The sequence below is a fragment of the Dendrobates tinctorius genome, unplaced genomic scaffold (genome assembly GCF_039654945.1).
Source record: "Dendrobates tinctorius isolate UK_male_01 unplaced genomic scaffold, ASM3965494v1 ptg000060l, whole genome shotgun sequence".
NCBI classification, from domain to species: Eukaryota; Metazoa; Chordata; class Amphibia; order Anura; family Dendrobatidae; genus Dendrobates; species Dendrobates tinctorius.
Window position 1 is genome coordinate 20,086,687 of NW_027361728.1, and position 26,285 is coordinate 20,112,971.

The 26,285-nt window shown below is 44.0% G+C and overlaps 2 protein-coding genes across 9 annotated transcripts in view; one reads left to right on the forward strand and one right to left on the reverse strand.

The window, feature by feature from the left end:
- SOX2 (SRY-box transcription factor 2) overlaps positions 1 to 26,285 on the reverse strand; it is a 1,445,341-nt gene that overhangs the window by 61,336 nt on the left and 1,357,720 nt on the right. The gene's annotated exons all lie outside the window — the stretch shown is intronic.
- Positions 18,826 to 26,285, forward strand: part of LOC141092733 (uncharacterized) — a 277,487-nt gene continuing 270,027 nt past the window's right edge. The window contains exons 1-2 of the mRNA XM_073579124.1: positions 18,826 to 19,449; positions 20,254 to 20,780. Coding sequence (XP_073435225.1) covers positions 19,203 to 19,449; positions 20,254 to 20,780 — 774 coding nt within the window. The 5' untranslated portion in view covers positions 18,826 to 19,202. The remainder of the gene's footprint in view (positions 19,450 to 20,253; positions 20,781 to 26,285) is intronic.

Consider the following 26,285-nt stretch of genomic DNA (forward strand, 5'->3'; position numbering starts at 1 on the left):
CAGTTACCTTCTTTTTATCTTCAAACGCGCTGCATATCTGGCCTCTTCACAGGCCAGGACTTCATTTTTCACCCAGGCAGGTTGTTCTGACAGCTCTGGCCTGGACACAGCCAAGAGTACTGGTCTATAGTGAATAAGTTAGAGATGCAGCACATGATGGCACAAAGAGATGGCCCAGATGATTGCCGGAGAGGTAAAAATATTAGTTTATTAGTTTAATTTTTTTGAGCATACAACGTTCGTAACTAGGGAATATATATATACAGTGGGGCAAAAAAGTATTTAGTCAGTCAGCAATAGTGCAAGTTCCACCACTTAAAAAGATGAGAGGCGTCTGTAATTTACATCATAGGTAGACCTCAACTATGGGAGACAAACTGAGAAAAAAAAATCCAGAAAATCACATTGTCTGTTTTTTTTCATTTTATTTGCATATTATGGTGGAAAATAAGTATTTGGTCAGAAACAAGCAATCAAGATTTCTGGATCTCACAGACCTGTAACTTCTTCTTTAAGAGTCTCCTCTTTCCTCCACTCATTACCTGTAGTAATGGCACCTGTTTAAACTTGTTATCAGTATAAAAAGACACCTGTGCACACCCTCAAACAGTCTGACTCCAAACTCCACTATCGTGAAGACCAAAGAGCTGTCAAAGGACACCAGAAACAAAATTGTAGCCCTGCACCAGGCTGGGAAGACTGAATCTGCAATAGCCAACCAGCTTGGAGTGAAGAAATCAACTGTGGGAGCAATAATTAGAAAATGGAAGACATACAAGACCACTGATAATCTCCCTCGATCTGGTGCTCCACGCAAAATCCCACCCCATGGGGTCAGAATGATCACAAGAACGGTGAGCAAAAATCCCAGAACCACGCGGGGGGACCTAGTGAATGAACTGCAGAGAGCTGGGACCAATGTAACAAGGCCTACCATAAGTAACACACTACGCCACCATGGACTCAGATCCTGCAGTGCCAGATGTGTCCCACTGCTTAAGCCTGTACATGTCCGGGCCCGTCTGAAGTTTGCTAGAGAGCATTTGGATGATCCAGAGGAGTTTTGGGAGAATGTCCTATGGTCTGATGAAACCAAACTGGAACTGTTTGGTAGAAACACAACTTGTCGTGTTTGGAGGAAAAAGAATACTGAGTTGCATCCATCAAACTCCATACCTACTGTAAAGCATGGTGGTGGAAACATCATGCTTTGGGGCTGTTTCTCTGCAAAGGGGCCAGGACGACTGATCCGGGTACATGAAAGAATGAATGGGGCCATGTATCGTGAGATTTTGAGTGAAAACCTCCTTCCATCAGCAAGGGCATTGAAGATGAAACGTGGCTGGGTCTTTCAACATGACAATGATCCAAAGCACACCGCCAGGGCAACGAAGGAGTGGCTTCGTAAGAAGCATTTCAAGGTCCTGGAGTGGCCTAGCCAGTCTCCAGATCTCAACCCTATAGAAAACCTTTGGAGGGAGTTGAAAGTACGTGTTGCCAAGCGAAAAGCCAAAAGCATCACTGCTCTAGAGGATATCTGCATGGAGGAATGGGCCAACATACCAACAACAGTGTGTGGCAACCTTGTGAAGACTTACAGAAAACGTTTGACCTCTGTCATTGCCAACAAAGGATATATCACAAAGTATTGAGATGAAATTTTGTTTCTGACCAAATACTTATTTTCCACCATAATATGCAAATAAAATGAAAAAAAAAACAGACAATGTGATATTCTGGATTTTTTTTTCTCAGTTTGTCTCCCATAGTTGAGGTCTACCTATGATGTAAATTACAGACGCCTCTCATCTTTTTAATTGGTGGAACTTGCACTATTGCTGACTGACTAAATACTTTTTTGCCCCACTGTATATATATATATATATATAAGTTGACTTGTTCGTAAGTTGGGAATTACTTTTATTTATAATCAAATATCAAGACACTGATGGAAATTTATTAATAGTGTTGTAGGAAACATAGACTTATAAGATGGAAAAAATACAGTAATTGTGCAAAAATGCATCAATTTAGCAACCTACTAAATTTGGTGCTGCTGGTTAAGGCAGGTTAGACATTTCCTTTTGCCACCGTATAACTAGCTTAAATATATACAGATATTTTGTGGCAATAAATTTGGCTCCTTATATGTCACTTTTGACTTTTGAACACACATTCTTCAATTTTTGGTAAAAGTCTGGCACATATTGCTTAGAAAACATATCCTCTCTTAGGCCGGGGTCACACTAACCGACGCAAAATACGGTCCATATTTTACATGCGTAATACGGAGAAATGTCCCCTAAATAGTGCTCCATATGGCATCCGCAAGCAAGGTGTGGTCGCGTATTTTGTGCATGTAAGCATCTGTATGTAATCCGTATGGCATCCGTATGCCGAGATTTTCTTGCAGGCTTGCAAAATGGACATTTAATGGTTTTGAGGCCTGCAAACTATTTAAATCATTAGCCTACACCCTATTTAATGGCTCTGGAACAGGTGGTTGCCTCCATTCTGTCCATTTTTGACCTTGCCTTGACTAGGTGTGTTGTTGTTGCATGTGCAACATGGCAGACAGTCTGAGTTTCAACACAACTGAGCAGGTTCTCTTCAACTGGCTTTTGTCACGCCGCATTGGTCAGCCATACCCAGTGATAGTGGATCCACCGAGGAGGAGGCGCATGTGGGTCCATCCACTTTTGAGGCAACGACTCACAAGAGGTCATTTTCACCGACTCTATTCTTCTCTGCGGGATCATCCTGAAAATTTTTTCCAATACTGTCGCATAACCTTGCAACATTTGATCTACTCTTGGAGACAGTGCACCCTGGGATAACCTTTCAGGACACAAGGATATATCTGCAGAGGTGCGACTTCTACTCACATTACGGTCTGTACTACACAACCACATTCTCTATGTTCATGATGTGTTGCCCAAAGTATGTGTATTTTATTATTTTGGCTATTTTTTTGGCCCTCATCTTAGTCCAGATATATTTAAATTTACAGACCAGAATGTTAAGTGTAATATTGTACTGAATATCACGTAGTCATTATGCTTGAAAAAATATGTGTGTTAGTAGATATGAAAAAATAAAATGTTTGGTATGTCTGTAGCTGTTGTTTTTCTTATTTTTGGCTTCTAAATATTCACTTTCTGTTGTTCTTCAGCTTCCTGTCTACTGGCCTGTCTTATGCCGCCCTCCACCATGAGTTTCTCATTGGAAGATCTACCATTTCTGGCATAGTCAGGTCAACATGTAGTGATATCTGGTCAAGACTACATCAACTCGTCATGCCCAATCCCAGGATGGAAGACTGGTTGAGGATCTCAAGGGAACTTTGTGAAGGAATGCCAGTTTCCAAATTGTATGGGGGGCCTTGATGGGAAACATATCTGGGTACGTAAGGCGCCGAACTCTGGCTCTCAATTCTTCAATTATAAGCAATACTTTTCTGTTGTATTGTTGGCTCTGGCTGACCCTCAATACAAGTTTATAATTGTCGACATTGGGTCCTATGGAAGGACGGGAGACTCTAGAGTCTTCAATACTTCCATTATGGGTCGGTGGCTATGCAACAACCAGTTGGATCTACCCCCACCATGCCAGCTACCAGGCTCCACTCAAGAATCAGTCCCTTAAGTCCTTGTGGCAGATGAGGCATTTCAGTTAATGCGCAATGTAATGAGGCTATATCCCCGGTGCAACCTGGACCACTGGCGCAGAATTTTTAACTTGCGCCTATCACGTGCTCGGCAACTGGTGGAGTGTTCCTTTGGCATTCTTTGTGCCAAATGGTGGGTCCTCCAGTCTGCCATTCAGCTGAGTGAACAAAATGTGAATGAAGTTATCAAAGCATGTGTCGCTCTTCATAACTTCACCAGGATACTTGATTGTTCCTCCTCTGCTTGTGTTGTGCGTGGGTCGGACAATGTGCGTAGGGCGAGACCACACATCAACCCTCAACGTAGACCGCTCTCTGGGCTCAAAGTGCGTGATATTTTCACAAATTATTTTATGTCACCTGAGGGGGAAACTTCTTGGCAAGAGCATGCTGTGTCAATGTTATGAATTTTTGCTTTTTGTCTGTGTAAATACATATATTTCAACCCCTTATGTTTCTCTCACTGTGTAATTGCCTTGGTAAGCGTATGTTAGTATGTTGTGAACTTTTTTCATAATTGAGACAGAGACGTAAAATTTTGATGACAAATTTTTACTTTTGCCTTTTTTTTGTTTTTTTTAAACCCATATTATTGCTATATGGTAAATGTGGCAATGGGTCAAAGTGGCCTTTTTGCAGATTTGCAAAGTTACAACCAACACATTTGCTGAACCCGAAAAAAGAAAATCACAAAATTATCCAAGAACAATATTCCAACATTACAAATGTTGGTAGCTCGGGGGAGGAGAAGGCGGAAGACCAGCCTGTGTTTGCTGCTGGCTATTTTGGCCAACTTGGCAATCGCCTCGTGTGGGGGCATACTGTTGCCCATGATGTGGGTAGTGTACTGCCTCCTGTGATTGTGGTGGGTACTGGGCTGACTGAAATTGGAGAGGGGCCTCTTGTTGGGGCTGGTAGGCCCGTGGCTCATACCCACCAAAATAGCCATGTCGTCCCCAACCAGGTTGGGTCCAGCCTCCAACACTGGGTGGGAACAAATGGCCATATTGGTGAGGTTGGCTAGAGGCAGACATATGTGGCTGCTGAGGGCAAGCTTAGGTAGGGGGAGGAAGGGGGTGAGGTGTAGGCCCATGTGTTTGAGGATCATCAGAGCCTGATTGAGCAAGCATGTGTATGGGGGGTCAAAGGTGCATAAGATTCCTTGGGGAAAGCTGCCACATCTCCAAATATTCAAATAACTCATATGGGGTATTGGGGTGTGTGCTTGCGTCAAGCAGGATCTGAAAACCTCCACGAATACATAGCCTCACCTCACGGGGAAGGGACCGAAGATAACGGGCCAGGCTGTGTGAGTACTCCTCCTCCCCATCATCATTATTCACTTGAGCAAGATAGTTCAGTACCCCTGTGTCAACATTGGTACGGGTATCTTGGGCAGGGATCTGGTGCCTTCTTCCTCGCCGGGATTGTCCAGCAGGCTGTGGGGAGCCCTGTAGCTGGGCAGTTGGGCTGCTGCTGATGTTGCCCTGCTCATCCTGTATGGCGGATGGTCCTGCTTGTGGATGTGGTCCTGGTGGTGGTGTTGGTGGTGCAGGTCCACATGCAAGGGCAGGCGCTGGGTTATCAGGAGAAGAAACTTGACCCATGCTTCTTGGAGGGGGAGAAGATGGGCCAGTCACGTCTTCCCCTACAGCCACAGGATCGATGATGGGCTCTGTATCTGAGTCAGTTTCCCTTTCCGTAAGGTTTGACTGAGTTCTGTTATGAAATATAACAAAGCCAAAATTCAAAACATTAGTTTTGGCCCTGTAAAGTATCTGTGTAATGTGGTGTGAGGTATCTACTTACGGTCTCAGATCCAGAATTAGAGCGAGGAAGGAGAGGCGATCATAATAAACATATTTGTGCTTTGTGTGGCCCGCATCACCACTCCTGGCACGCTGCTGACGTTCCCACCTGTACTGGTCGCGGATGCTGTGCCAGCGTCTCATCACATCTTCCACTGCAAAGTGACAGGAAATATTCTAAATTTCACATATTTGCTATATAAAATTTGCTAAAAGTAGCATAGTCATGTGGCCTTTTAGGGTGTGCTTTCTACCCAGGGTGGCATATATAATTGGGGCATCTAGGCCAGATACACAGGGCCACAATAGCTCAGGGGTCAAGTAACTACTCTTAAATTGGTTGCCTAGGAGGATGGGGAGCTTGTGGACAGGGACCAATTATGTCAGTGTCAAACAATGGTTCAAATAAAAATCTACATGCCTCAAGAGGCAAAAAGGCCAAGCACAGGAAGGAACGGGGGGGGGGCCTTATTCCAAATGCCTTTTTTGATGTGAGGTAATTTTAAACCATTTTTTCGGTTGTACTTACTCTTTTGCTGCTGCTCCTCACGTGGCTGATCACCAAAATCGTGGAACATCTGGCGACATATGCGCCTCCATGATGCCTCCTTTCTTGCCTGGTTGGCATAATGGGCATCACGTTGATCCTAGATTTCTGGGCGCTCCAGCACTAAGACAATAAGCATCTCCACATTGAGGTAGTAGGGTGCCATGATGCTGTACTCTGTGGAGGCGTACTTCCTGGTTGTCTGGAGCGCTTTTTGAGCTAATTAGCATGTCTAAGCTTCCTGATTATTGGTTGGCCCATTTCCTGTCACCTGCCAAAGAACTGCGTATTTCTCGCAAGTCACATGTGTGGTCCGTTTGTAATGCATTGTTTTTGCGCACCCATAGACTTGCATTGGCGTACTACGGGCGTAATACGCTGACAATCGCAGCATTCTGCGATTGGCATGGACCGTAAAATACGCGCAAGAAATATACGGCTGATGGGAGCTGCCCCATAGAGAATCATTTGTCCGTGTGCAATGCGTGGTTTTTATGCCTCTCAGTCGTCCGTATTTCTCTCTAGTGTGACCCCAGCCTTATTATCAAATTCTTAGAATGTCAGCTTAATTTCAAGTATCAGGAAAACAATGAGAGCTAGTAGTGATGTAACATATTTAAAGCCTTTTCTATACTTTCACTGAAACCTTCAGCACACAAATAACAAAAGAGAAATCTTAATTCTTCAAACAACCACAACACTTAATTAAATGCGATGGTTTCTTTAGAAGATCATATATCAAATGGTAGAAAGAAAATAAGGAATTAATGAGCCAACATCAATGGATCCAATACTGATTCAATATATCAATAAAATGAATAAAGTATCAGAATGCTCATATGGTGCTCGATGTTTTAGTTCAGCCTGGTCCACTATCACAGCAATATTCTTAGTGGAGGTTTGCAAAGCGAGTGTAATGATTGACATTGCTCTGAAATGCGTTTGTGACTTTTAACTATTTTATTATTTATTCTGAGTGGTTTTACTGATCTACATTAAAGATGACGCATTTTATCAAGGCATGGGTCCTACTGCTGGATCTTATCTTATTTCTAATTGCAAAGAGAGAGACAATCAGTAGGGTTGTCAGCACTCTCGCTTGATTGTCTCTCTGTTTGCATTCTCCATTCAGATTGCTGTGATCAGGGTCCAAGCCACTGAACAAGTTGTATTCTAATATATTTTAGCTATTGATATATTGGATCAATATTGGATTATGAAGGTTGGAGAAATTCCTTATTTTCATCCTACCAATCGATATATCACCTTCTAAATAAACTTTATTGCATCTTATTAAGTGCTGTGGTTGTTTTAAGAATTACTAAATGGACTACCTTCTTCCACTATGCTCTAACATACCCTACCAGAATGTCGGCCATAATTACATTATTTAAGGCAAAATCTTAGTTACTTTTTTTAAAGGCAATGGCTTTGCCTACCTGATGGAAGGAATCTATGTAGCGCGTTTATAGTTACAGGTTATTTCAGAACAACCAATCTTAACCATGTCAAAGGCGACACATATAAATGATCACGTCCACATATGTTACTGATGACAGAACAATGTTTGCACTTGCATTAGAAGCTTTAGAAATTCCTTCTAAAATTTACAATCTCGGGTCACTAGTTACACTTCAAGAAGGTATTTCCGAACACAGGACATTCCACCAAGCACAAACAACTTGTGTACTTTACATACAATGTGAGGCTTCCTTGAGGTTTAAAGAACTCAAAAGCTGCTTGAACTCATGTCTGTACTCTACAAGTGCACAAGTGTTTAGCTATTCCGGGGTACATATGTGTATTGATGGTTCAAAATGTTATATCTAATATATAACTTATGACTTAACGGGGTTGTCTGGGTAAAATAAAACTTTTGCACAAGTTACAGATAGCAAAAATTAGCATACAGTCATAATCAATTACTGGTATCCACCTGGATCTAGTGCAGCCCACTCTATGGCCTGTGCAGAGACAGGAAGCAGTGATATCACCTTTCCACCCATCTGTGATTTGTAGCAGCGATCAGGTAACTTTGAGCAGTGCACCATCATTAAACGTCCCATAATGCACTATTCAAGACACCTGATATCACCGCTTCCTACCTATGTGCAGACCACTGAGAGGTCTGTGCTGGACCCAGGTGGGTGCCAGAAGTGAGTATGACTGAGTTTATTTTTTTACATAAACAGTTCTCTGGGCAAAATTTTATTTTGTCTGGATAACCACTTTATCCTCTAGCTCAGCATTCATTCATTCTGCTAAAACCATGGTTCTGATAGCAGCAGAATACGTGATTCTAAGAAAACTAAGCAATGTAGAAGTTTGACCTTCCTTCACCTTCCTCATTCTGCAGAGCACAGTGCTTTTCTTGCTTTCCTTTTAAAGAGGATTTGTCATCAAGTTAAAAGTGGCCAGCATTTGCTCTTATTTTACTCCCGTTGCCCCTTTAAGTAATCAAGGTTTTTTTCTTTTAAATTCTGTCATAGCCTTCCATTGGCCCTTTTTATTTTGTGCTAATTTTTATTGTCTATGTGGAATAAAATAAGAGCTAGAACTGGCCAGTTTTGATCTGCTGACAGGTCTTAAGATGGGTGCAATATACTGTATATTATGCATAAACTAAAAGTTATTTTACTTAAAATGAGTTTTCAGGTTACTACATCCAAAACATGTGTCAAAGAATGCAATGATTTGTGAAAAAGAAAAAATGGTACAAGATGTGGCACGTTTACCAAAATGGACTATGTTGCAGAATAACTAAATATACAGGTACATCTCACAAAATTAGAATATCATCGAAAAGTTAATTTATTTCAGTTCTTCAATACAAAAAGTGAAACTCATATATTATATAGAGTCATTACAGAGTGATCTATTTTAAGCGTTTATTTCTGTTGGGCTGGGTTCACACGTAGCGGAACTCTCGCGGAAATTACCGTGAGAATTCCGAATTCCATTCGGCGGGAAAATCGCATTTTAAATTCCCGTGATTTTCCCGCGGAAAAACTAGCATTTTGCAAGCGTAATTAACTTGCAGAATACTAGCGTTTTCCAAGCGATCTGTAGCATCGCTTGGAAAACTGATTGACAGGTTGGTCACACTCGTCAAACATAGTGTTTGACGAGTGTGACCAACATTTTACTATTGAGGCTGCCTATGCGGCTTCAATATTAAAAGATCTAATGTTAAAAATAATAAAAAAATAAAAAATCGTGTTATATTCACCTTCCGGCGTCCCACGCAGCATCCCCAGGCCTCCGCGATGCTCCGACAGGTCCGTTCCCAGTGATGCATTGCGACAATTACCTTTGACGTCGCGATCTCACAAGATCGCTACATGATCGCGAGATGCGACATCAGCAAAGGCATCGCAATGCATCACTGGGAACGGGAGCTGCCGGACCATCGCTGAAGCCTGGGGACGCTGTGTGGGATGCCGGAAGGTGAATATAACCCGATTTTTTTATTTTAATTCTATTTTTACAGTGATATGGTACCCAGAGCCCGGAGGACAGTCCCCTCTCCTCCGGACTGTGGGTACCATCCGCAAATGTTCTGCTTACTTTTTGCATGGTGGGCATAGCCACATGCGGGAAGTAAGCGGAACAATGCAATCCTATGGGTGCGGAATCGCCGCGATTCCGCAAATTAATGAGCATGCTGCGTATTTTTCCGTGTTGTGATTCCGCTGCGGGAAAATGCACAGCATTGCGGAATCCCATAGGATTGCATGGGATGCTGCTTTTTCTCGGCAAAATTGCGCGTTAAAAACCGCCGCGAAAAAAAAGCGACGTGTGAGCACAGCCTTAACCCCTTACCTACAATTGACGTAATATTCCGTCCATGTGACCATGGACCTAATTACCATGGACGGAATATTACGTCATCGCGATCAGCGGCGCCCACGTGGTGAGCGCCGCTGATCGCGGCCGAGTGTCAGCTAATTATCATAGCTGACACCCGGCACAATGTGTCAGGGGCGGTCACGGACCGCCCCCGACACGTTAACCCCTTGCACACCGCGATCAAACGCGATCGCGGTGTACCGGGGGTTAAAGGGAAGCATCGGCAGGGAGGGGGGTCCCTCCGTGCTTCCCTGAGCCCTCCACGGCAGCGCAATGTGCAGCGCTGCTGCGGGGGACTCCCTTCCTCCAGGCCCCCGAATCCAAGATGGCGACGGGGGCCTTCGGGGGCCTGAGGAAGCTGGCTTCCTCAGTGCCTGCAAAGCGCAGGCATGAGGAAGTCTGCAGCAGTGCCTGTGACAGATCGCTGATCTGTCACAGTGATCTGTGATGTGACAGATCAGCGATCTGTCACAGGACAGTGATGTCCCACCTGGGACAAGGTAATAAAGTAAAAAAAAAAAAAAAAAAAGTGTTAAAAATAATTTTAAAAAAATCGCTAAATAAATTAGTTAAAAAAAAAAAATATTCCCCAATAAATCCATTTTTTGAAAATAAAAAAAAACAAAACAATAAAAGTACACATATTTGGTATCGCCGCGTCCGTAATGACCTGCCCTATAAAACTGTCCCATTAGTTAACCCCTTTAGCGAACCCCTTAAAAAATAAAAATAAAAAACAAAGCAAAAAATAATGATTTATTATCATACCACCGAACAAAAAGTGCAATAACGCGCGATGAAAAAGACGCATATAAATATGCATGGTACCGCTGAAAACGTCATCTTGTCCCGCAAAAAACGAGCCACCATACAGCATCATCCGCAAAAAAATAAAAAAGTTATAGCTCGCAGAATAAAGCGATACAAAAATAATTATTTTTTATATAAAATTGTTTTCATTGCAAAAAACCGACAAAACATAAAAAAACGACCTAAATGAGGTATCGCTGTAACCGTACTGACCCGAAGAATAAAAACGCGTTATCAATTTTACCGCACGCGGAACGGTGTAAACGCACCCCCCAAAAGAAATTCATGAAAAGCTGGTTTTTGTTCATTCTGCATCCCAAAAATCGGAATAAAAAGCGATCAAAAAATGTCACGTGCCCGAAAATGGTACCAATAAAAACGTCAACTCGTCCCGCAAAAAATAAGACCTCACATGACTCGGTGGGTCAAAATATGGAAAAATTATAGCTCACAATATGTGGTGATGCAAAAACTATTTTTACAATAAAAAGCGTCTTTTAGCGTGTGACAGCCGCCAAACATAAAAACCGCCATAAATCGTAAATCAAACCCCCCGTTATCACCCCCTTAGTTAGAGAAAAATAATAAAACTAAAAGAAAATGTATTTATTTCCATTTTCCCGCTAGGGTTAGGGTTAGGGTAGGGTTAGGGCTAGGGTTAGGGTTAGGGTTAGGGTTAGGGCTAGGGTTAGGGCTAGGGTTAAGGCTAGGGTTAGGGTTAGGGCTAGGGTTAGGGCTAGGGTTAGGGTTAGGGATAGGGTTAGGGCTAGGGCTCAGATTAGGGTTAGGGGTGTGTTGAGGTTAGGGTTGGAGTTATAATTGGGGGTTTCCACTGTTTGGGCACATCAGGTGCTCTCCAAAGGCAACATGGCGTCTGATCTCAATTCCAGCCAATTCTGCGTTGAAAAAGTCAAATGGTGCTCCTTCCCTTCCAAGCTCTGCCATGTGCCCAAACAGTGTTTTACCCCCACATGTAGGGTATCAGCCTACTCAGGACTAATTACAAAACAACTTTTGGGGTCCAATTTCTCCTGTTACCCTTAGGAAAATAAAAAATTGGGGGCAAAAATATAATTTTGCGGAAAAAAATGTTTTTTTTATTTTCACGCCCAGGCGTTATAAACTTCTGTGAAGCACTTGGGGGTTCAAAGTGCTCTCCACACATCTAGATAAGCTCCGTGGGGGGTCTAGTTTCCAAAATGGGGTCACTTGTGGGGAGTTTCAATAGTTTAGGTACATCAGGGGCTCTCCAAACGCACATGACACCCGCATACCAATCCATCAAAGTCTGCATTCCAAAACGTCACTACTTCCCTTCCGAGCCCCGACGTGTGCCCATACAGTAGTTTTCTCCCACATATGAGATATCAGCGTACTCAGGACAAATTGGACAACAACTTTTGGGGTCCAATTTCTCCTGTTACCCTTGGGAAAATAAAAAAAATGGGGACTAAAAGATGATGTTTGTTGAAAAAATACGATATTTTTATTTTCACGCCCGGTCGTTATAAACTTCTGTGAAGCACTGGGGGGTTCAAAGTGCTCACCACACATCTAGATAAGTTCATTAGGGGGTCTAGTTTCCAAAATGGGGTCACTTGTGGGGGGTTTCCACTGTTTAGGTACATCAGGGGCTCTCCAAACGCAACATGACACCCGCAGACCATTCCATCAAAGTCTGCATTCCAAAACGTCACTACTTCCCTTCCGAGCCCCGACGTGTGCCCATACAGTAGTTTTCTCCCACATATGAGGTATCAGCGTACTCAGGACAAATTGGACAACAACTTTTGGGGTCCAATTTCTCCTGTTACCCTTGGGAAAATAAAAAAATGGGGACTAAAAGATCATGTTTGTGGAAAAAATACGATTTTTTTATTTTCACGCCCGGTCGTTATAAACTTCTGTGAAGCACTGGGGGGTTCAAAGTGCTCACCACACATCTAGATAAGTTCATTAGGGGGTCTAGTTTCCAAAATGGGGTCACTTGTGGGGGGTTTCCACTGTTTAGGTACATCAGGGGCTCTCCAAACGCAACATGACACCCGCAGACCATTCCATCAAAGTTTGCATTCCAAAATGTCACTACTTCCCTTCCGAGCCCCGACGTGTGCCCATACAGTAGTTTTCTCCCACATATGAGGTATCAGCGTACTCAGGACAAATTGGACAACAACTTTTGGGGTCCAATTTCTCCTGTTACCCTTGGGAAAATAAAAAAATGGGGACTAAAAGATCATGTTTGTGGAAAAAATACGATTTTTTTATTTTCACGCCCGGACGTTATAAACTTCAGTGAAGCACTGGGGGGTTCAAAGTGCTCACCACACATCTAGATAAGTTCCTTGGGGGGTCTAGTTTCCAAAATGGTGTCATTTGTGGGGGGTTTCTACTGTTTTGGTACATCAGGGGCTTTCCTAATGCGACATGGTGTCCGATCTCAATTCCAGCCAAAAACGTCAAATGGCGCTGCTTCCCTTCCGAGCTCTGCCATACGCCCAAATAGTGGTTTACACCCACATGTGGGGTATCAGCGTACTCAGGATAAATTGCACAATATCTTTTAGGGTCCTGTTACTTTTGGAAAAATAAGAATTGAGGGTGAAAAGATCATTTTTGTGGAAAAAATATGATTTTTTAATTGTACTGCTGTACGTTATAAACTTCTGTGAAGCCCTTGGGGGTTCAAAGTTCTCACCACACATCTAGATAAGTTCCTTGGGGGGTCTAGATTCCAAAATGGTGTCATTTGTGGGGGGTTTCCACTGTTTTGGTACATCAGGGGTTTTCCAATCGCGACATGGTGTCCGATCTCAATTCTAGCCAAAAACGTCAAATGGCGCTGCTTCCCTTCCGAGCTCTGCTATGCGCCCAAATAGTCATTTACACCCACATATGGGGTATCAGCGTACTCAGGACAAATTGCACAATAACTTTTAGGGTCCTGTTACCCTTGGAAAAATAAAAATTGTGGGTGAAAAGATCATTTTTGTGGAAAAAATATGATTTTTTAATTGTACCGCTGTACGTTATAAACTTCTGTGAAGCCCTTGTGGGTTCAAAGTTCTCACCACATATCTAGATAAGTTCCTTGGGGGGGTCTAGTTTCCAAAATGGGGTCACTTGGGGGGGTTTCCACTGTTTAGGTACATCAGGGGCTCACCAAACGTGACATGGCGTCCGATCTGAATTCCAGCCAATTTTGCATTGAAAAAGTCAAACGGCGCTCCTTCCATTCTGAGCTCTGCCATGCGCCGAAACAGTGGTTCCCCCCCACATATCAGGTATTAGCGTAGTCAGGACAAATTGCACAATAACTTTTGCAGTCCAATTTCTCCTGTCACCCTTGGTAAAATAAAGAAAATTGAACCTGAAGTATTTTTTTTGTGAAAAAAAGTTAAATGTTCATTTTTTTTTTAATATTCAAAAAATTCCTGTGACGCACCTAAAGGGTTAATAAACTTCTTGAATGTGGTTTTAAGCACCTTGAGGGGTGCAGTTTTTAGAATGGTGTCACTTTTGGGTATTTTCTATCATATAGACCCCTCAAAGTGGCTTCAAATGTGAAGTGGTCCCTAAAAATAAAATGGTGTTGCAAAAATGAGAAATCGCTGGTCAATTTTTAACCCTTATAACTTCCTAGCAAAATAAAATTTTGGTTGCAAAATTGTGCTGATGTAAAGTAAACATGTGGGAAATGTTATGTATTAAGTTTTTTGTGTGCCGTATCGCTGTGATTTAAGGGCATAAAAATTCAAAGTTGGAAAATTGCGAAATTTTCAAAATTTTCGCCAAATTTCCGTTTTTTTCACAAATAAACGCAAGTTATTTGAATGCAATTTTACCACTAACATGAAGTACAATATGTCACGAGAAAACAATGTCAGAATCACCAGGATCCATGAAAGCGTTCCAGAGTTATGACCTCATAAAGGTACAGTGGTCAGAATTGTAAAAATTGGCCCGGTAGTTAACGTGCAAACCACCCTTGGTAGTGAAGGGGTTAATGTTGATGATTATGGCATACAGCCAATAAAAAGCCAAAAGTCATTATCTCAGTAAATTATAATACTTTAAAACACCTGCTTGAAAAAATGATTTTAAAATCTGAAATGTTGGCCTACTGAAATGTATATTCAATAAATACACTCAATACTTAGTTGAGGATCCTTTGGCATCAATTTCTGCATCCATGCGGTGTGGCATGGAGGCGATCAGCCTATGGCACTGCTGAAGTGTAATTGAAGCCCAGGTTGCTTTGATAGCAGCCTTCAGCTTGTCTGCATTGTTGGGTCTGGTGCCTCTCATCTTCCTCTTGACAATACCCCATAGCTTCTCTATGGGGTTAAGGTCAGACGAGTTTGCTGGCCAATCAAACACAGTGATATACTGTTGTTTTTAAACCAGGAATTGGTACTTTTAGCAGAGTGGACAGGTGCCAAGTCCGACTGGAGAATTAAATTTCAATCTGTTGGCAGAGGGAAGCATGAAGTGTTCTAAAATTTCCTGGTAGAAGGCTGCGCTGACTTTGGTCTTGATAAAACACAGTGTACCTATACCAGCAGATGACATAGCTCTCAAACCATCACTGATTGTGGAAACTTCACACTAGACCTTAAGCAGTTTGGATTGTCTGTATCTCCACGCTTCCTCCAGACTCTGGCACCTTGATTTCCAAGGTCTAGTGTGAAGTACCCACAATCAGTGATGGTTTTGGGAGCCATGTCATCTGCTGGTGTAGGTCTACTGTGTTTTATTAAGCCCAAAGTCAGCACAGACGTCTACCAGGAAATTTTAGAGCACTTCATGCATCCCTCTGCTGACTAGCGTTTTGGAGATGGAAATTTCATTCTCCGGCAGGACTTGGCACCTGTCCACACTGCCAAAAGTACCAATACCTGGTTTAAAAACAACAGTATCACTGTGCTTGATTGGCCAGTAAACTCATCTAACCTTTACCCCATAGAGAATCTATGTGGTATTGTCAAGAGGAAGATGAGAGACAACAGACACAACAATGCAGACAAGCTGAAGGCTGCTATCAAAGCAACCTGGGCTTCCATAACACTTCAGCAGTGCCACAGGCTGATCCCTCCATGCTACACCGCATTGATGCAGTAATTGTTGCAAAAGGAGCCCCGACCAAGTATTGAGTGCATTTACTGCACATACATTTCAGTAGGCCAACGTTTTGGATTTTAAAATAATTTTTTCAAGCAGGTGTTATAAAGTATTCTAATTTATTGAGATAATGACTTTTGGGTTTTCATTGGCTGTAAGCCATAATCATCAACATTAACAGAAATAAACACTTGAAATAGATCACTCTGTAATGACTCTATATTACATATGAGTTTCACTTTTTGTATTGAAGAGCAAAAATAAATTAACTTTTAGATGATATTCTAACTTTGTGAGATGCACCTGTAGCTAGACATGGTAGGCTGGATTCCCACTATCTTTGTAATTTCAATTGTCCTATATATGTCAAGAAACGCTCACATGATATGAATCTTAGACCCCTTTATGACATCTCTTGATTGGTGTACATGTGCAAATTTGCAAAACTTTTAGAGCCCCGTCACACACAGGGATATCGCTGATTTTGTGACACATCAGCGATCTTGCCAGCGAGATCGCTGTGTGTGACACACATCAGCAACCGGCCCCCCGCCGGGTATCACTGATCGTGCAGGATCGTGCAGGGCCATTTTTTGATCGTTGGTCTCCTGCTGGCCAGCACGCATCGCTGCATGTGGCAGCGGGAGACCAGCGATCAGCGACGCTGCACGCTGGTATCTAAGGTGAATATCGGGTAACTAAGAGCCGTGCGGCTCTTGGATACCCGCTGTTTAGCTGTTTACCCTGGAAACCAGCCTGCACTGGTTTCCAGGGTAAACTGCGGGTATTCAAGAGCTGCGCGGTTCTTAGTTACCCGATATTTACCTTAGATACCAGCATGCATGCTGGTTTCCAGGGTAAACATCGGGTATCCAGGAGCCGTGCTGCTCTTAGATACCCGCTGTTTACATTGGAAACCAGCTTGCTCGCTGGTCCTCTTCACTGGTGGGGCTGTCTATGTGACAGCTCACCAGCGATCAGCTAACAATGTCCCAGCGATCCCATCCACGTCGGATCGTTGGTGGGATTGCTGGGACATTGCTACGTGTAACAGGCCCTTTAGGGCCTGTGCATATGTGAGCAGGTTGCGGGATGCAGTGATGGACAGGAGACAGAGCAATGGTTGACAATTTTAATTAACACTGCAATACTCCACACAGGGAAGTAAACAACAGGGGAGTAAACAGTTGAAAATGTAAATAGTATGCAGGGTTAAAGGACAGTAGAAAGGGTATTAACAGTTCTTGGGTCAACTTATCCTGTCAGTCATTTCTGAGGACATGGTAGATCACAGAGCAGGTGATGATGCCCACAATGGCTGGCACAGCACTTGTCTGATGAGGTCCTGAAGGTAACGATGATCTGTCTTCTGGCGGCAGCGGTTGGTCTCCAGTACCTTCCACTGAGCCCCTAGTCCATAAACTGATGTGGGTGGGGGAGTGTGGGTCACCGCCCTGTCTGAGCACACTGTGGTTTGGCAGATATACATTGGAGAATCGGGGCGCAGATGGCGGTCCTGCACCTGGTCTCTCTTAGGCGGTACACGCCCAGTACTCACGAGACTGGAGCATTTGGCACCTTGCTCCGTGGTGACCAATGGGTGCACTGCTTGCCTCTCCCCACAGTCTCTGTCAACAACGGCGGTGATGCTCGGGCGCGGGCCTGTGCTGTACCAATGCTTGAGGGCTGGAGCACTCACTTCTCCCTGCTGTGCGCTGTCTTATCCCGCCAAGTCTGCCTGTTTCCATGCGCGCTGAGGCTGTAAACGCTTAGCCACACACCCTGCTTCCGCCTGCAAGGATTGGTCCGGTTCCTTAAGATTTCTCCCGGACAACAGAGGAGACAGCCCTGACAGTTCTGGAACCGACACAGAACAGGTACCCACGGCACGGTACTTCTTCTTACACATACATTGCAGATTTGTTGTAAATTTATTTCGTTTTTTTCTACACAGATTTGTCACAAAACCTGAAGTGAAGTCTCATGCACACGTTGCTTGTTTTTGACTTGCCGATTTAAATCTGCAGGATTTCAATTCTTTCAGCGTTTTTGCTGCAGATTACTGAAGAGTAGGGAAAAATCAGCTTGAAAAACACATGTAAAAAATGCATCAAATACATGGAAAAATTGTTTCTTCCTGCCAAGTAATGCAGAAATGGTGCAGAAATTTATGCACCAAATACTTAGTGTGCACATACCCTTAGGGTTGATATAGCAAGTGTCAAAAACATTTAAGCTATGTTCCCACACTGAGTTTTTGGTTAGATTTTTACCCTGTCTATTTTTAAAAAAATGCAAGTAACCTATTTTACTTAAGGCTATGTTCACACGTTGCGTTTTTTTCAGCTTTTTTAAATGCTTTTTTATGCAAATTTTCAGCTGCATTTTACAGTACCAGCAAAGTCTTATGAGATATCAGAAATCCCCTGCACACAGCAAGTTTTTTTTGTTCTCAGTATTTTGTGAAAAACCTTGGGTTTTGCAGAATGGAGCATATCACTTCTTTCTGTGTTTTTTCAGCATTTTTCATGAATTGAAAGTAATGAGTGGTGCAAAAAATGCTGAAAAAATACAGGTATCAGTTTTTGGTGTGGTTTTGGTGCCAAAACCTGATGACGTGGGATCAGATTTTTTTTTCATGCTCTAAACTTTATCAGCATATACAAGGACAAATATACCATGACAAAAGTGTAGAAAAAAATGCATCAAAAACTAAGCAAAACCTGCTTTTTTGCAGCAAGTTTCTTACTATCAAAAGAGTGGAAAAAATGCACAATTTTTACAATTTCTAATATATTTTGCTTACTAAATCTTTCCCCTATGTTTATAACAATTACAACCAGGGTGGATTGATTTAAATCACGCTGATTTAAATCATGATTTAAATCACGATTTAAATCAAAAGATTTTTTTCTATTTAAATCGGATCGATTTAAATCATGATTTTAATCATGATTTAAATCACTGATTTAAATCAAAAGGTTTTTTTTTAATATAAATCACGATTAAAATGAGAAGTGAGAGCAGTGTGCATGTGCGCCCATAGTTACACGGACGAAACTAGGGGCAACGATCTAACGCCAGGGTGAGGGGGGGACCCCAAAGTAAGTAAAAATCTTTTTTGTTTTACTATATGGCAATAGGTAGGTGTTTAAAAGCAGCATGTCTTAATTGTATAAACTATTAATAGCCTCCACATTTTGTTCATACTGCCCCTTTAATTCCACACTTCTAGCTTGGTTTCAGTTTTGGTTTAGTTTCTTTTCCCCTGCATTCAGTTGACATGCCCAAACTTGTTGGATAGTCAGCAGTACTTGGCTCAGGCTGTAGTAACATCAGCAGTGCTTGGCTCAGGCTGTAGTAACAATCAAACTTCATAAGTGATCTGTGTGAGCCTGCCATGGCAGCAGGTCGTAAGAGAGACCCTATTTGGGTTCATTTTGTTGAGATGCCAGCAGCAGATCTTGGAAAGAAAGGTGCAAGAGCAAAGTGCAAATACTGTCAAAAGGATATCCAAGGACTTGTTTGCCGTTTGAAATCACATTATGAAAACTGCAACCAGAAGGGAAATGAAGATGTTGATAGTGATACAACTAATGTCAATGAACCCCCACAGCTTCTTATGCACCAGGAGCCTAGTACTAGTGGTAACTAAGTCTGGCAATTAATTTACAACCTATTTTTTTAACAGACATTTTACTGGGATGGTTAAAGTCTATGAAAAGAAAAATTTCTAGCACTGGTAGTTCTGGAGTATAGAATTTAAATTTATGTTAAGGCAATATTTCACAGAAAATTAACGCTAAAGGACATGTGCACCTTTATTTTTTTAAGGTGCACATGTCCTCCCCCCGCAGCGCTCTTACCTCCGATCCCCGCAGCGCTGAGATCCGTGGCTTCGTTTTGACCGTCCGCCTCCCGTCCTCCGGTTGCGGCCTACTCGCAGTGATCCAGCGGCGTGACGTCAGCGGGCCGCACGCTCCATTGAAATGAATGGAGGCGCGCTCGCGGACGGGCAGAACGAAGCCACGGATCCCCGCAGCGCTGACATCGGAGGTAAGAGAGCTGCGGGGGGAGGACATGTGCACACTGTGACTGGCTGCACCTTAAAAAATAAAGGTGCACATGTCCTTTAAGTAAAAATAAAGTGTGTATACGCTTATTTTTTTTTTATTGTAGGCTGCAATTCACTTTTGAAGTCTGCCAAATTGACCATTTTAAAAAAAAAACATTTTTAAAACTTTTGTGACATAATTTTTTTCAGTTGCTGAGGCTCTGATATTAGTTACCAGTATTACAGCAACCTCACCGGAAAACTTGAGTAGCATAACTTTTGAGACAGCCCTTATAGGACGAGGACCATTACATTGTTCAAAAAGTTTGTTTCAATATTTTCGTTATATTTCTTCAAATATGCAGTCGATTTATATTTTTAATTTCTGTGCTTTCAGGGTCAAATATGGCTTGTGCTGCACGTGACAATCAATATCTGGGTACAACTTCAACAAAGCAGCCCAAAAAAAAACTTTGCGTGCAAAGTGTAGAAAAATTCATCTTAAAGACTACGACGAGCCAGAAAGAACATTTTGATGAATTAATTGCTAAATTCATATTTGCAACCAATTCTTCTTTCCGACTAGTTGAGCACCCATTGTTTGTACAATTGATCGAAGGAATTAGACCAGGCTACAAACCACCAAGTAGATTTGATATCTCAGGAAAACATCTTCAGGCTGTATACGACATAGAAAGAGCGGCTTGTACAAAATATTTGAAAGACAAGGTTGTTAACATGAGCTTGGATGGTTGGAGCAACATCCACAACGACCCCATAATTTGCACTTGTGTCACAACAGAAGATGGTGAAACTTACCTTACAGACACAATCGACACATCTGGAAATTCACATACTGCTGAATATTTACTTGAAATTGCTAAGAACTCAATTCACCAATGCCAAGAACAGTTTGGATGTAAAGTAAGGAGCTTAGTTACTGATAACGCAAGCAATGTGGCAAAAATGCGAGCGGAACTGGCACAGGATGACACAAATGTCATTACATACGGTTGTTCTGCCCATTTGTTGCATCTTTTGGCAAAAGACCTGCATATTTTGGGTGTCAAGGAACATGTTGTAGAAATTGTTAAATATTTCCGCAATAATCATTTTGCACATGCAACCTACAAGGAAATGGGAGGACTGAAGTTGGTTCTACCACAAGATGTTAGATGGAATACCTTGGCTGACTGCTTGGAACTGTTTATTAACAACTGGTCAAAATTACTGTCCATTTGCGAAACACATCGGGATAAAATTGATGCTAATATACGAAGCAAAGTATTAAATCTTGGTGTGAAGAGAAATGCCGAGGACCTTTTGGAAAGGTTAAAGCCAATATCGATTGCGTTGGATAAAATGCAGAAAGATACTGCAACCATAGCTGATGCCACAGAAGTTTGGAAAGATTTAGAAGGTTCTCTAGATCTCTTGAACCTCTCAAACAATGTAAAGGTTGCAATACAGCACCGCAAGGACCAAGCATTAAAAGAAGAACACTATTTAGCCAATATCTTGCATCCCATCTACAGAGGGAAAAAATTATCTGAGGCGGAAATCAACTCTGCAATGGAGTGGCTCGCCAATACTAACCATGACATTGTGGCAACTGTGCTGAAATTGAAGTGTGAATCTGCACCATTTCAAAAATACATGTTTGCAGATAACGTCGTTAATGAACTAAAACCACTGGACTGGTGGAAGTCGCAATCACTTGTTCTTCCAGCAAAGATAATAAATCTAGCTACTCAGCTACTGACTGCATCGGCTTCATCCGCAGGAGTAGAGAGATTGTTTTCTTCATTTGGTTTTGTTCACACAACAGTCCGAAACCGCTTAGGAACTGCTAAAGCAGGACAACTGGTTTTCCTATTAAAAGTCCTAAATAAACAGTAGGCTTAAAGGACTGATGTATTCACTGAAGATGTTTGCTTACTTCAAACGTTAGAGATAGGCTATTGTTAAAAAGTACTTACTCTCTGTAGTTCAATTCTGAGTGTTTAATAGTGCAAATAAAAATTATTAGGTTTCATAATCAACTGTTTTAATATTTTTATTTGTGTAAAACAATTAGATTTGCAAAAAGACAAAGTTTTGCTTGTGTACAACTTGATTAAAAAATCTGATTTAAATCAAATGATTTAAATCAAAAAAATCTGATTTAAATAAAAAAAAATCTGATTTTTTTGATTTTTTTAAAAAAATCAAGATTTTTATCCACCCTGATTACAACTTGAAAAATAGAATATCCAATCATTAAAATCAGATGGCAGAATATTTTTGCCTTTTTTATGCTAACATTAAAGAAATCTCTTATGTACCACAAAGTAAATAATAGTAGTTTTGGCATCACTAGTTTTCAATAATGGTAATGGCTGTTTTGTTTTCAATCACAGTATTGTGTTTAAATGATGTAAAAATATTATAGCAAAAAAATAGTCAAAATACTAGCCCTAGTGGGGAATAGGAAACAGAAGGGGTGTATGTAAATTGGTCTGATACCAACTACATTATATTATACTGTAGACTGAGAGGCTAAAAGCTGTACATTAGTCATTTACTTATAAGGTACACTATTTTATTTGTGACCTTCAATTGCATATAAATTAGCTTGTAAATTACATTTTGAAAATCCACCTAGACATTCTTACAAGAAAATGTTGAGTTACTTGACACTTACTAATTACTTACAGTAATTAGCCCCTTTCCAACATTGTGCGTAATAGTCTGCCCATGTCGGAATTCCCTGTTTGGTGCTGGCTCTGGTGCTGAGCCCACACCTTTCCGGGCACATGTCAGCTGATCTATACAGCTGACATGTGCCTGCAACAGCCACGAATGGAATAGCAATCTACCAGTGGCAATTTACTTGTGCTTATCGGAAGCGCAAATGTTATCCTGCCCATCGGTCACCCGTCACATGATCGCAGGTCACCAATGGGTCGGCATGAAAACCAGAGGTCTGCAGCAGACCTCTATGGTTGTCATTGCCAGATTGCTTGGAGCGCTGCCCGATGGTCGGCGCTCATAGTGTCACGCGGCGGCTGCCGCACACTCCTTCCCTTACCTCCCCCCGGCCCCAGCTCACCCGCTCGCCGGTGGCCTCCTCGCCTCGGCGCCGGCTGCTGCGGTCTACGGCGCGGTCTCTCCCGGCCATTCTTCCTCGGCCGGCGACCGCCTCCGTCCGGTCCTCTGGATCGCGCCGGGTGCGCGCCCCCGCTCCTCCTCCTCGGCGGGCGCGCGTCCACACTATGGCCGGGCACACCCGCTCCTCCTCCTCCTCCTGAGGACGCGCGCCTCCTCCTCCAACTGGAGGTCACGACCCGGAAGGCCTCCCACTTCCCTATATCAGGCCGCCTCCTCCTGCTGGCGATGCCTGACTATCACTGCGCCTTGCTAGTGACTCTGGCCCGCTCTCCTTGTGCGTCCCGGCGTCCTGTCTGTCCGTTACTCATTCCTCCTTTGTTCTCTCTCCTAGGCTCTGGGTCTCCAAGCCGTGCCCGTCACTTCTGTGCCTCCAAGCCGTGCCCGTCACTCCTGTGTCTCCAAGCCGTGCCCGTCACTTCTCTGCCTCCAAGCCGTGTCTGTCACTCCTGTGTCTCCAAGCCGTGCCCGTCACTTCTGTGCCTCCAAGCCGTGCCCGTCAATTCTGTGCCGCCAAGCCATGCCCGTCTGTCCTGTGTCTCCAATCCGGATCTACCTGTCTGTCCGCTGATACATTCCCTGGGTACCAGCTGCCGTGGTGATAGTTACCCGCGGGCTTGCCCCAAACACTCCCTGTATAGGGGGTGGTCCACCTGGTCAGCTCGCCCTCGGGAGGTTCGTTGCCACGGTCTAGTGGGTCCACCCCAGGAGTACCTTACAGTATAGTCAGGCCATGGATCCCGCTGGTACCCCGACCCCGACCCAAAAGGAACTTTTGTTCCTTCGTGAGAACCAGGCGAGGATCATGTCGTTCCTCAAATCGATGGAGTCCCGACTTTCGTCTTTGCAGACCTCCGATCCGGGAATTGCCTCCCAAATCTCCGGCTTACAGCAGGAACTGGCTCAGCAGCGCGACACCCAGGCCCATATTTTGAATTATATAGCCTCTGTAGATAACCGCTTACTAGCTCTACAGACGGCAGCCGCTGTCCAGGCGCCTGTGGCAGTTCCTCCCTCCTCCCCCCGGTTGGCCAAACCCCCACGCTATAGCGGAGATCCCAAACTCTGTTGGGGGTTCATTAACCAGTGCCAGTTGCATTTCGAGTTGGCACCCCTACAGTATCCTTCCGACCGGGCCAAGGTGGCCTTTATGATTTCCCACTTAGAGGGTGAGGCACTGGCTTGGGTAAATCCCTTGTGGGAGCGTGATGACCCGATAGTCTCCCAGCTTGCGACCTTCTTGGAGACCTTTCGTAAGGTCTTCGATGAGCCCGGTCGCCTGGTCTCCGCCACCGAGTCTTTATTTTGCCTTCGCCAGGGTACCCTCTCTGTGGGACAGTACGCCATCCAGTTCCGTACGTTGTCCTCTGAGCTTGGGTGGAACAATGAGGCTCTGGTAGGGGCTTTTTGGCGTGGCTTGTCGGTCCGAATCAAGGACGAGTTGGCAGGCAGGGATACACCTACGTCTTTGAAGGATCTCATCTCGCTGGCAACACGAATTGATCTGCGTTTCCGGGAGCGTTCCCGCGAGGTCGCTAGGGAGAGAAGGCCCACTCGTTTTTCTCCTCCGACACGCAGTCCTCCACGCTCGCGGTCCTCCACCTCGGCCGCAGCTCCTGAACCCATGCAAGTGGACCGACTCAGGCCCGCGGAGCTATGCCGCCAGGAGAGACTCGCTCATGGCCTTTGTCTCTATTGTGGCAGCGCCTCCCATCTCCTGCGTTCCTGTCCTGTGAGGCCGGGAAACTCCTCCGCCTAGGACAGGTAAGAGAGGCCTCCCTAGGTGTCGTTGATACCTCTCTACCCTTGACCCTTTCTGTTTTGTTTCTCCTGGGCTCCAAACGTTTTTCGGAGATAGCCTATATTGACTCAGGGGCTGCTGGAAATTTTATCCAACTCAAGGCGGTGAAGAGATTAGGGATACCTGTCAGGTCCTTGGAGGTTCCCCGGCAGTTAGCCTCAGTCGACGGCGTTCCCTTGCGCGAGACCGTTACACTGGTCACTGAAGAGCTGGAGTTACAGATCGGGGTTCTGCACCATGAAAGAATAGCCTTCTTCGTGCTGCCGTCTCTGTCCCACACCTTGCTCCTGGGCCTTCCGTGGTTGCGGATGCATGAACCTGTCCTGGATTGGCGGTCCGGAGACATTCTTCGCTGGGGCCGCTTCTGCCAGACTAGATGTCTTCGTCCAGTACAACCCCTCAAATGCTCGTCTCCTGTCTCGGGCCCTGCGGATTTGCCCTCGGCTTACTGGGCCTTTGCGGACGTCTTCGATAAGAAGGAGGCAGAGGTCCTTCCACCGCACCGGCAATATGATTGTCCTATCGAGCTTGTTCCTGGTTCAACCCCGCCCCGGGGGCGGATCTATCCGTTGAGTCCACTCGAGTCCCAGGCCATGACCGAATATGTACAGGAGAATTTGGCCAGAGGCTTCATCCGGAAGTCATCTTCTCCCGCTGGAGCTGGTTTCTTTTTTGTCAAGAAGAAAGACGGGTCTCTGCGCCCCTGTATTGACTATCGAGGTCTCAACGAGATTACCGTTAAGAACAGATATCCTCTACCTCTCATCCCCGAGTTGTTCGACCGGCTACGTGGGGCGCAAATCTTTTCTAAATTGGATCTCCGTGGAGCCTACAATCTCATCCGTATTCGCTCCGGAGATGAGTGGAAGACCGCCTTCAACACCAGGGATGGACACTACGAGTATCTCGTCATGCCCTTTGGGTTATGCAACGCTCCCGCGGTCTTTCAGGAATTTGTGAACGACATTTTCCGAGACCTTCTGTACTCCTGTGTGGTCATGTACCTCGACGATATCCTTGTCTTCTCTCCTGATCTGTCCACCCACAGAAGAGATGTCCGCCGAGTACTGTTCCGTTTAAGGGAGAATCGCCTGTACGCCAAATTGGAGAAGTGCGCCTTTGAACAGTCTTCCCTTCCATTTCTAGGCTATATCATCTCCGACTCTGGCCTGCATATGGATCCTGAGAAGGTCTCTGCCGTGCTTAACTGGCCACGTCCCCAAGGGGTGAAAGCCATTCAGCGCTTTCTCGGCTTCGCAAACTACTATCGGCAGTTCATCCCCCATTTTTCCTCATTGGCTGGCTCTATCTCGTCTTTGATCCGTAAAGGAGCCAACCCGCATGTCTGGACCCCTGAAGCAGAGAGAGCCTTTCTATCTCTGAAACGAGCATTTGCCACGGCTCCCGTACTCCATCGCCCTGAGGTCAACAAACCGTTCTTCCTCGAAGTGGATGCATCCGCAACTGGAGCTGGAGCGGTT